Source organism: Cajanus cajan, chromosome 5 (assembly GCF_000230855.2).
Source record: "Cajanus cajan strain Asha chromosome 5, NIPB_CcT2T_4, whole genome shotgun sequence".
Classification (NCBI taxonomy): domain Eukaryota; kingdom Viridiplantae; phylum Streptophyta; class Magnoliopsida; order Fabales; family Fabaceae; genus Cajanus; species Cajanus cajan.
In genome coordinates, this window is record NC_138521.1 from 29,617,471 (window position 1) to 29,629,521 (window position 12,051).

Sequence of the window (12,051 nt, forward strand, 5' to 3'; positions counted from 1 at the left end):
CACAACTAGCATGTCTGAAGAGAAACTTCGGTGTCACGAAAAGTATTGTGCCTATCTTAAGCAAAAACATGAATTTTAAAAATTGTATTAGTTATTTAAGTGTACTTGTTTTGTTTGTGTAATGTAGCTGTTGGAAACTAGTCGTTGTAAAACTAGCCATTGGAAACTAGCCGTTATGAATCATGCTATATATTTGTGTAATGCTTTCTCATTCTCACATCTTCTATTAAGCTTACAAAATATTGTTATCTTAGTCAAACACTTTAGTTATCCATAGAATGGACTTCAACGACGACTTGGACGCACTATTGGATCAAGTCTTAGATGAATCACTTGAAGATAACACCGAGGAAGAAGTGATAAGGTTGATCCTTGAATCAATAGGAGCCAACAACACTCTTCATCGTTCACATAGAAGAAGGGTGGTACATTGTAATCAGGAGGAAGGTCATTATCGATTGTTCAATGAATATTTCTTCGACAATCTAGTGTATACAGAGACTTAGTTTTGAAGAAGGTTTCGCATGCGAAGGCGTGTGTTCTTGAGAATTGTAATAGCCCTAACCAATCACGATGAGTACTTCTGAATGAGGGTGGATGCAACACGTAGAAGAGGCCTATCACCATTACAAAAGTGCACTACTGCTCTTCTTATTTTAGCTTATTCGCATTGGTGAAAGCACTGTTGTGGAATGCTTACAACAATTTGTATCAGCTATTTGTGCAATATTCAAGGATGAGTACATAAGGAAGCCCAATAACAAAGACATAGAACGACTTCTACAAATCGGAGAAATGCGTGGCTTTCCAAGTATGTTAGGCTTAATTGATTGTATGCACTGAGAATGGAAAAATTATCCTGTTGTGTGAAAAGGTCAATTTTGTCGGGGTAATCATGCAAACCCGACAATCATTCTTGAAGCAGTTGCATCACAAGATTTGTGGATTTGACATGCTTTTTTTTATACTGTAGGGTCAAACAATGACATTACTGTGTTAAATTTTTATATTATTATTTTAAATTTAGTATGTATTTAAATTGTTATATTTTTATTTATATATTATGTAAATGTCATTGTTTTTAAATTAAAAACATATTACATATTTAGAATATTATTTTTTTTCTAAATTAAATAAAATTGTTACTTGATATGCAATAATTAAAATAAAATTTTAATTTAAATGTATCTTAATTTTAATGAAATTCAATATTAAAAAATTATAAAATATTGAGTTCCTTAGAATTGTTTGAAGAAACTCATCGTTGAAATAAAAATAGGATAAAGTTTCTTAATGCTGATGTAATACAATGAAGACCATCGGGTACATGAATTCATATACCAAACAACTAAAGAGTTGCTCCTATTGGAGATACTTTAAGAAATTTTATCTTCCTATATTTAAAAACTTTTTCATTTTCATTTTCTTTTTTTTTAAAGATTATTTTCTAATCGTAAGTTGTATTAATTATTTTTCCCCTTAAAATACTCTTACTATTTAAACAACAATTTTTTTAAAAAATAATAAATACTTGAAATTAATTAAATAAATAGATACTACTTACAGATCTGAGTTTTTTTTACTTAAATAATATTATTTTAAATTTTTTTTACCCAAATAGCAATTTTGCAAATTTATTTCTCCAACTAACATCATTTTCAGAACGGGCCGTTCCAGATTAAAAAATAACACATGGAAAATGGATCAGAACGGACCGTTCTAAAATCAAAATTAGTACATAAAAAGTGAAACCAAAATGGGCCGTTCTGACCTATCAATAATTTTTTTTTTCTATTTTCACTTATCGAATATCAAAACTCAGAAACTAACATCAAATAATTAAATTTATTGAATATTAACATTATAAATATATCTAAATAAATTTATTAAAATTCAATACAACAATAAAGATCAATGGTGGATGAAACTGATTATGTTGTTCTCTAATGTCTATCTCTGTTTTAATCCTGCTGGACTTTGGCCGACCCTTGAAAGTTCGCTTGAGTTCTGGATTTGGCCACAAAGTTGGACCAGTGTAAGTAGGCTAATAATCTTTATGTCGGAGCTCTCCAAACTGTCCTTCGTATGTCTTTCTGGAACTTGCCGCAATCATACCACATTTCATTTAGCCTTACTGTAAATTTTTCAGCGAGTCAAACTTTTCTTGAATGTTGCGTTTCTTTCAACTTTGTGGCCAAATCCAGAACTCAAGAGAACTTTCAAGGGTCGGTCAAAGTCTAGCAGGATTAGAACAGAGATGGACATTAGAGAACAACATAATCGTGTAAAAAATTGTTCCTATTGTCACATCCCTGATCACACTAGGAAGACATATCCAAATATTGGTCATGAATTCAATTTCCGCCACCATTGATCTTTATTGTTGTAATGAATTTTAAAAAATTTATTTAGTTATATTTATAATGTTAATATTCAATAAATTTAATTATTTGATGGTAGTCTTTGAATTTTGGTATTTGACAAGTAAAAATCGAAAAAAAAATTATTTGTAGGTCAGAACAGCTCGTTTTAGTTCTATTTTTTATATGTTAATTTTGATTTTAGACAAACCCGATCTGATCCATTTTCTATGTGTTATTTTTTAATCCAAAATGACCCGTTCCGATTTCAGAATGACCCGTTCTGAACGTGAACAATAAATGGTACTAGTTAGAAAAATAAATTCGCACGGTTGCTATTTGAGTAAAATTTTTTAAAATAGTATTATTTGTGTAAAATATTCTACAGATCTCTCATCTAATTTAATAATATTCCCTTTTCAAATAATAATTAATTGAGTAAGAAATAATTAAACGAAAAGAAAATAGGTTATTTTAAAAGATGTTAAAAATAATTTTGAAAAAATAATTTAAATTATTGTCAAATTTAATAAAATTAAGTAAATAAATAAATAAATAAACGCATCCAATGACCACGTTGAAGAATTACTTATTGCTTGTTTACGTTAATATTGGGTTTCATTATGTTCTAGCATTGAAAAAAAAAATGGCTCACTCCCAAGACAAAAATGATTCTTTTGTGGTTATATTGTTTTCGTGAGTCACGTTTTCTCAAAATGAATCAGTTCCACAGTTCTAAAAGTGTTTGAAAAGATGATTCAGAAATCCATCATTTGCACTCTGCCATGAATACCAAAGGCTCATTTAAAAGACTAAAAGTCACTGTCACACAATTACAGAGCTTAGAATAGGCAGTACTAAGCAATAAGTTATCATAACAAAAGCTACTTTGTTTTCCACAAAAGTTAATAATGATCATATACAATGGCAACATTTACTTTAGTTCTTTCTAGAGTAACCGATAATGAAAAATAAAATAAGAAAGGACTACAATGAATAACTTTTTTGGATGTCAGGAACTAATACGCGATCTTTGAAATCATAGCGACTAAAATGCATGGCCCTAAAACTTTAAGGCTAATATGTAGATTTACTCGTGAAGTAATAGAATCTTCAGAAGCATTGCAGGTGAGCATGTGCAAGACATGCTACACATTATTGATCCCATCACCACTGCAGGCCACATAATTTAAATTCATGCTTTTGAGCTGCTAATTATGAACGGAGAGCCATACGTCAGCCAAAAAGAAACCCCGAAATAATAACAAGACACCAATATTAATTATAACCTTTCGACCAATGGAATGATTTAAGAGAAGGAATTTAAGAAAACTTTCACCTTCTCAACAGCTTGTGAAGCACCAGACAATACTTGATTGCCTTCCCTGAGTTGTTGTAGTCGGGTGCGCAACATTTGATTATGTTCCTCTCCCTAACAAACATGGTGATCAGAGAAATGGCATACAAGACAAAAGACAATAATTCAAAGTAGGAGAGGGAAGGAGGGAGAAAAAAACAATCTCAAGACAATACAAATATTTAGTCAGTACAATACAAATATTATAAACCATTTTTCCTTCCCTCTTGATCCCCTCAATATTGGAGGGGTGGCCACTGGCCAGGATGGATTTTGGATCTCTTTCCCTTCCCTCTTCCCAAATTTTTTTAACCAAATAGGGAAAAATTATAAAAGTACCTCACGTCAGCTCCATTACTTCCTATCCAAACACTATCTAAAGGCCTTAAGAAATCCTCAATCATTTTCAACTGGTAATGGCTTTTGTGGCTCGGCCAAATTTACTATGCAGTTTTTTTTCAAATTCAAGACACTACCTTTCAGCTCTATAAACGTATTTCCATATGATTTCAAGTTTTAGTGTCTAATAAAGTGATTTATATTCACATTCACAAGCCTTTCAGTACGGGTTTGCTCTGTATCATTAAACTGTAAGTAGAGTTGTTGACAAAGACAGTTACGCTGCAAGGAATAACTTGGCATTAGGGCCATAACAAAGTGAATAGCTGTTCCTGGAGTCCACACAATCAAGGACAAGAAACTTTTTTGTCAACTCCAATTTGAGAATGAAATGTAAATCCCCAGTTGGAAAGAAGGGATAATATGAAAATAGTGAGAGTCACTAAAAATGAAGAGTATTTTGTCCTTTCAGGGGGGGCTCAAGACGTACAATCCCTTAAACCAATGAATAAGAAAGTAGTTTTCAAGTTCACTTGCATAATAATTTGATGAGGATGAATTCAGGTAGTGTACCTACCATTTGAATCATATTCATTAAGTGTTGTATTTCATTCTTCTTTTCCATAGACAGATTCTCAGCAACATCCATTATGTTACTCCTGCATTTGTATCAATGTTTCCATATTGAGTTCAAAATAATCAACATATTGTAATCATAATGACCAATAAATATATGATAAGCAGGCAAATTGAATAAATATCGTGTTAAATTAATTAGCATAGGTCTCCAAGTATACTCTAAAGGCAAACCTCTATCGATGTAGATAAAAATGAGATTAACTATAAAGAACCTCCTGAGGTTGAGGATTAAGCTTTTAATTTGATGGCTAATACGAATGGAATTATTCAATATGACCACCTCATATTTATAATAAGAGTTTAATAGAATAGACATGTATTGTCAATAAAATGTTTTTATACCGTCATCTAATCAAAAATCATTCTTGGTATAACTTTTAAAATAATAAAAAGGAAACAAACTTGCATTACATGGTAGTTTGTTAATTAGATAATAGTGTAAAAAAATATACACTATCAGCGCATGCATTATTTATTCTTATAATAATGATAACATCCTAAAATAATAAACTACTTAAAATGCTTTTGGCAAAGTCCAAGAATACCTATCTGAAAACAAGACATCCATATCTTGTTCTTCCACAATTTCCTCTACAGCATCAAGAGTGGCTCCTGCCTACAAGAAAGATGAACTCAAAACGACAGACTAACTTGAATATGGTATAATATTGCAGCAAATGCATGCCTGTATGTCCTACATAGAAAGTACGGCAATAACAGTATCCAAGCATACATATGGCCCTTTGCTAGGCCTCCTTCTCTGCCCCACCTCATTCCCATGCATAGTTGAATGCAAGGCTTACGTATGGTTGCAATCCTAACTAAATTGCACTATGTGAATGTTGAGCAACCAGATACAAAATTCTTCAAATTCTTTTTTATTTTTTTAAAATGTTAGAATAAAACAACAGAGAGAATAATTTAAGTTATACCTGTGTTTGAAGACATACTGTCTCAAATCCATCCTGTAAAAATAAACTGAAAGAGCATTTAGAATTCATATTTTATCATAATAAAAAGTTATCGGTGCTAAAATGCTTCAAATGTGTGCAAAAATAGTTAGAGGAGATAAATAATTAAATAGGTGTTTCCCGACAAATCTATAAACGTCTGTGAGAGAGGGAAGATAAAGAAAAAGAACAAAATTACAGTTACAACTAATCATTAGCCAACCATTTTAAATGAAATAAAAGAAAAATATTAAACAACCATTGGATAACTATTTATGACAGTTTTCAAAAAAAAAACCTTAGTTTCAGATTTAGTTTATGAAGAAGACAACAACAGTTTGTTGACAAATCATACTCCTCTATATCTAAAAATAAAATGTCCACCAAACAGACCCCCGAGTTCCTAAGCCAATAAAAAGCAGAATTAGGGTAAGATACTCTAATGAACTTCTGTTGCATGTATTCAACATATGCTGACTAACACAAATTTTGAGAAAATAATTTAGTTTACTGCTCAAACCATAGAAGACAGATATCGATACTAGGTATATGAATGAAACAGTGAAACATCAGCATCAGGCTTTTAGCTTGAGAAATAGGTATGACTGAAAGGAAAAAACATTAAAAATGATATTTAGATAACATCCTTAATTGTTGTCTAAGACATCGCTTCAAGTATGTATATTTGCGATGGAATGGATTTTACATCTGACATTACTCACTTCAGCACTTATCCCAAACGTACCTCTATGTTTTGATGCAATGAAGTAATGACCTGAAACGAATGATACAAAAATGGCGATTATGATACAAATAAATGAAACTTCAAGCATTTCTTGACACTTAGCCTTTTAGAAATAGAATAAAGGAATTTATGTGCATTCAACTGACTAGCCAGCCTCACATAGTGGAATAAGACTTTTGTTGTATGTTCTTTCAGATGAAATAAGAGGAATGATACACAATTACAGGCAGTGTTGATAAAGCTTGATTTTCTAGTGATATTCATTTTTTTTTAAATTAGGAAAGTAGATACTTGAAAATAAGGATATCTATCCCAACCAGGGGCGGACCTATACCAAAGTTAGGGTGGACAGTTGCACCCTCAAATTTAATAAAATTGTAAATAATTATATTAAATTTTAATATTTTACACGTGTATTGTTAATATTTTTAAACCCCCTCCTCTTATGTTTTACTCTTACCAATTTTTTCAGTACAAATATTCATATATTTTTTTATATATGATGATGATCATCTAATATTAATTTTTAAACTATTAAATATTTAAAAATTGACAAATATTTATTTTTATAAAATTTAATCTTAAAATATCAATATATATATATATATATATTTAAAATCAATATCAATTTTACCTATGGTAAAAATCAAATTACAATATCTAAATTAAGAATTTAAAATTTAACAATTTTGAATTGACTTATCCAAATAAAACATTAAAAGAATGATGGTAATTGAAATTAATGCGATTCAAATTCTAAACCATAAATTTCTAAAATTCTTCATCCAAAATTACTATAAAAGAAAAGTTAAATTTCAACACAAGGTAAGGTGTGCGTGTGCATTCTCTGCACTTTTTAGGCATTAAGTCACATAAGGCTAGTGTGAGGGGGCATGTTAGACATAAAAACCATTTATATGCCTTCACTCAATGATTTGGGATAGTAGGTTTATGATATATATCCTGATATGTTAAAAGAAATATGCTTGATACCCCAAATGTCTTGTTAAATTTCATATCTCAATAGATGTTCCTAAGTAATCACAGTTAATGCCTTGTTCATTTTACTAATACCTTCTTTGAACCTACCTAGTATTAAGTGGCCAAGAAATATTATATAATATCTAACAACAAGGTTGCACTTGCACCAAAAGTTTTGAATGTATAACACTGACAAATTGTCAGTATAAAATCTCATCCGAGCGGAAATCAATGAAATCCAAGGGATCACTGCTCTGATTTCAAAACACAATTGATTTGGAAAATCGCATATAAAAAATGATGACCTGGATCAAACTCTTTGTCACGAGTTCCTTACCAAGCTAAAACTCGACGTAACATTCAGAAATATATTTCTAATATGAACAAATTGATATTGAGAGATCATACCTGAAGAAATAGACGATGGAGCAACTCCTTTTCATTGTTAGAGAAACTTGAAAATGCTTTAAAAAATTCCTTTACAAATCAAAAGAAACATGCATCAATATATAGCCATTTTGATATGCAAAATATTAACATAATTTCAGATTTATGCCGGTATCAATGTAAACATGTTCTGGCTATATTCTTAGTGCAAAAGCACCTGATCTGAACTAGTGGCCTAAATCTGGGTAATATTTTATTTGTCTATAAACTACAGGGATGATACCACACAATTGTGATGTGAGTTACCAATACCAACTCATCTTTAATGTACGCGTCAGCAAGTATTATTATAGAAATCCCCAATATCAACTTATCATCAATCATTTCTTTTGGTCTAGTATTGTAATTGGTAATGTTAGTTTATTGAAATAGCAACAAAACACTAATTACAAGACCAGCAACACAAAGGGAGGGTGTGGCACTAGTCCTTGTGACGTGACAATCAACAAATCTAAAGGGAACCAATGCATGAAAAATAAAACAAAAAACAGACAATACTTGTTACCCAGGTCTTTCCCAGGGAGCTGTGGTTATGTGGTACTTCTACATTTCCCCTTAGGCCAAATAGTTTCTATTAACTTAGAAGTTAAATTAAAATATTGAGGATATTCAGTTTCTGTACTCACAAATTGTTATTATTATTATTAGTAGTAGTAGTATTTTATTAGAAACAACATACAGGGTTAAAAAGTTAATATATTTTACATGCCTATATTGTTCCCCCCTTTCAGCTTTTCTACCACGACACAATTAAAAACAGCCGTCAGAGGGGAGAGAAGAAAGAACAACAAAGTGTACCTCCTTTGAGCATGAAGTGAGCAAAGATCGGAGAGAATATTTGAAAGACTTGTTCAAATTCGAGAACCTGGATCCAAATCCAGTAGAAGGCAATAGTGATGTGTTGGCACCATGTTCAGGCCTTTTCTCCATTGCCTAGAATCAATGACTATGAAGAATCATCAGACAGAAGAGAAATAAAAGCAGAAGATGGGAGGTGAAGCTCATACATGCAAATCATATGCGGTTTAAGTGTGTGAACTGTGAAGCAAAGATGTGAGCAACAATTACCTGCAACAAGTTCCTTTGAAATTTTCCGGCCTTTCTTTGAAGGGTTGAATTCTCGTTTCTCACAAATAGATGTTTCTCCTACTATGTGATGAAAGTAATAATGCAGCAACCTGAAAGATACAGCATGGTAAACATTGGAAAGCTAGATCACACAAGTGCTAGAAAAGAAGAGATTGAGAGCATGTTTGGGAGAGATTATAATCTCTCATTTCAGCTTCCTTTTGGAGAAAAAGATGTTACAAAAAAAATATTGTGCATTTGAGACAACAACTTAAATTTTTAAACAACTTTTTTTCATAAAAAATAAGCTGTTTTTATGAAGATGAAAATTTGAACCTTACGATTACTTCTCAACAGCTTTTTTCCTTTTAAGCTGATTTACAGCATAGAAATTGATTTTTTTTGTCATATCCAAAAGAAATTAAACACTTTAAAATTGCTTTTCAGCAAACTTACCCAAACAAAATTTCATTTTGATTATAATTAATTATAAAAATAATCGATTATTGAAATAATTTAATTTTCATAGGTTTTCCAAACACACCCTGAGTAGATGAAAATAAGCTCAAAATTACAAGCATATGATACTCATTTTCTAGCATTGTGAGCTACAACATTAGCAGATCTTGGAATCTTGATTACAGATCAGTTGTCAAAACATGTTTAAAGTCACATAATTACATTAGCTGAGATTCATAAACATTAAAAACTGAGTAGTACCAACATAAACAAAACAATAGCAACAAAAAAAAAAAAGCCACCTAGTTGATAGGGATTGAGATAGAATATATAAATGAATAAAAATGCATGTTAGGTATAAAGCTATTTTTTTCTTAAAATGTACGTTATTCTGTTTCTTTATCATATTTTCTCAGCCTCCAAACAGATGATATCACCAAATCAGTTACTTGATAGTGTTAACACCAAAACTGCTTTGCTAACGCCTACTGTTACTTATGTTGCAGAGGAACCATAGAACTAATTAAATTGTCAGTATCAGTAATTTGTTAAAGCATTCACTCACTCGGGATCCAAAGTCAGATATTAGGCATCAGGGTTCAAGGCTTAATATTGCATACAAATTAGAAGATTAGTTATTTAAGAATATAAGTTGAATTTATTCTTTTATCCAAAAAAAAAAAAAAAAACCACAATCCAAGATTTCGCTTCAACCCTTAGTACTTTCTCTCCTATGGCATTTAAACTCAGAATTAACAAGTTGACTGAAGAAACAAATGACATATTCATAAAAATACTGCTACAAATTTGGATTCCCTGTAATTGCCTTCTTCCTATTCTACAAAATCTATGATTATTCTGCTACACATTTCACTTAAGTGATCAGTCTTAATTCATGTTGAACTAATTGAACGTTACCACCCAGGGAGGCAATGCTTCTGATATGTGCCTCATGATGGGTTTCACACAAATCCTGATGCATGCTCAATTACCCATAGCAGAAAAATCCTATTCAGAACCCCCTATATGCCACAAAATTGTACTATGTTGAAATAAAAAAAATATACAGTCAAGACAGCACCAATTGGTTACAAAATGAAATAACTTTTCTTTTACTACGTAATAAGCACCAACAAAGGAAAATGAATCGTAACCAAGAACTTGTCTCAATTCCTGACCTCCATCTCTCTCATTTACTTGTTTAAATTTATCAGATGGGAATGCTTCACATGGTCCTCAAATAAAGCTAGCCATCTCAATTCAATCACTATTAGACTCATAAACCCCCATTGACGTTAGACATACAAAGATAACCAATATTCCTTGACAAACATCAGATAAGTAACACTTTGTCACCAGGACCTACTCCAATTGAGTTTTGCAATCCTCCTACCTGTACCCACACATTGTGATATTATCAAATGATAGTTTAAATGTTTTTACAACCAGCCCTGTAACTAGGCTAACAAACAAACCATGTACGGGTTCGGAATGGCAACCCATTACAAAATATGATCTTTCTCTCTCTATGATCTCAAGTCAGCCTAAACCTTGGGGAATCTGTGAATTACAAGCTATCCTATTGCTATGAACTATGTCTATATGATAAAAAAAAAAATCACATCAACTTTCTAGTTTGATGGTGGCTAACCTTTCTAATCTGCAACTCCGGTTGGGGCTGGGGCTGGGCGGCGTGCCGGCGCAACTCCTTCAAGATTTAGGGTTCCGCAGCTCCGTGCTACTGTGGGAGATCTTTTGGACCTCTTTCAAACTTTATTCTTTTGGGCCTCTAGCATCAATGCAGCTTACATTTGAAAAAAAAAGCGGGTGCTGTTGTTTTGAAAAAAAAAAGGCTAAATAATTGTTTGTTTCAATTTAGTCTCATTTTTATTTTTGGTTTCAATTTAGTCTCAAATTAATTAATTAGTTTCAATTTGATCTCTCATAAATTAATTAGTTGCAATGTAGGACTTCCGTCCAAATTATTTAAACGGAGTTAATTGTTGGCCACGTGACATTCACGTGGATGCCACGTAGATGTACATGTGAATGCCACGTGAATGCCAAATTTTTTGAAAACACCTGGAACCAGAACGACCCGTTCTGGTTTTAGAATGGGCCTTTCTGGTTGCACTTTTAGTGTTAATTTTGCATCCGGAACGGCCCGTTCCAGATGCAAAATTAACACATTAAAAGTGAAACCAGAACAGCCCATTCTAGTTTCAGAAAGGTCCGTCCTGATTCCAGACTGCTAAACACAAACGGTCAATGATTATAGTTCACGATTGTGAATCGTGGAAGGAAAAAAAACCCAAGGTACAAAACATTTCAAACACTGGATTTGGTAATATTGTCAATGAAAATTGATAACTTCAATTGCTAAACAGTTGGGTTATACAGTGTATCATTAAGGACAATGCAGTGTATCAATAAAGACAATGGTAACAGATTTTATTTCATTGCTAGTCAAATTGGAATGAACAACTTACTACCAAATTATATATATTATTAATTATATTTTAATTATCTTGTTATATCTAATATGATAAATACATTAATATTTTTTTTATTGTTTAATTATTTTTTATTTTGTGGTAAAATTATCTTCATTTTTAATGAAGAAGAAATTTACTTACTTCAAGATTAAGTCTTGATAGATTTATTTTACTTAATAATTAATGTTGTATATCAAATTTTTAAAAATTT

At 31.5% G+C, this 12,051-nt stretch overlaps 1 protein-coding gene and 1 pseudogene across 3 annotated transcripts; one reads left to right on the forward strand and one right to left on the reverse strand.

Moving 5' to 3' along the window:
- The first annotated feature begins 278 nt into the window (after window positions 1-278).
- On the forward strand, window positions 279-951 carry LOC109813555 (uncharacterized; annotated as a pseudogene).
- A 2,181-nt stretch (window positions 952-3,132) lies between these two features.
- EMB3006 (embryo defective 3006) lies at window positions 3,133-11,153 on the reverse strand. Of its 3 annotated transcripts, none has more exons than XM_020354643.3 (10): window positions 10,997-11,153; window positions 8,887-8,996; window positions 8,617-8,751; window positions 7,780-7,848; window positions 6,391-6,420; window positions 5,628-5,660; window positions 5,241-5,311; window positions 4,634-4,715; window positions 3,700-3,792; window positions 3,133-3,568 (listed from the first exon to the last, which is right to left on the reverse strand). In XM_020354643.3, exons 3-10 carry the CDS (start codon window positions 8,746-8,748, stop codon window positions 3,509-3,511), a joined length of 570 nt encoding a protein of 189 aa, XP_020210232.1. In that variant the 5' UTR covers window positions 8,749-8,751; window positions 8,887-8,996; window positions 10,997-11,153; the 3' UTR covers window positions 3,133-3,508. The 3 variants fall into 3 exon arrangements, with proteins under 3 accessions (XP_020210232.1, XP_082931317.1, XP_082931318.1); XM_083075191.1 differs by having other exon boundaries at window positions 3,133-3,571; XM_083075192.1 differs by having other exon boundaries at window positions 3,133-3,571; window positions 8,617-8,764.
- Between the last annotated feature and the right edge of the window lie 898 nt (window positions 11,154-12,051).

Bases quoted from the DNA above. Each gene is read 5' to 3' on its own strand.
- EMB3006 (XM_083075191.1), bottom strand. From the start codon at position 8,748: ATGGAGAAAAGGCCTGAACATGGTGCCAACACATCACTATTGCCTTCT. The intron at 7,849-8,616 runs GTACACTTTGTT...TGATTTGTAAAG, and splicing joins TCACTTCATGCTCAAAGGAG to GAATTTTTTAAAGCATTTTC. The intron at 5,312-5,627 runs GTATAACTTAAA...TCTTTCTTGTAG, and splicing joins CAGTATGTCTTCAAACACAG to GCAGGAGCCACTCTTGATGC.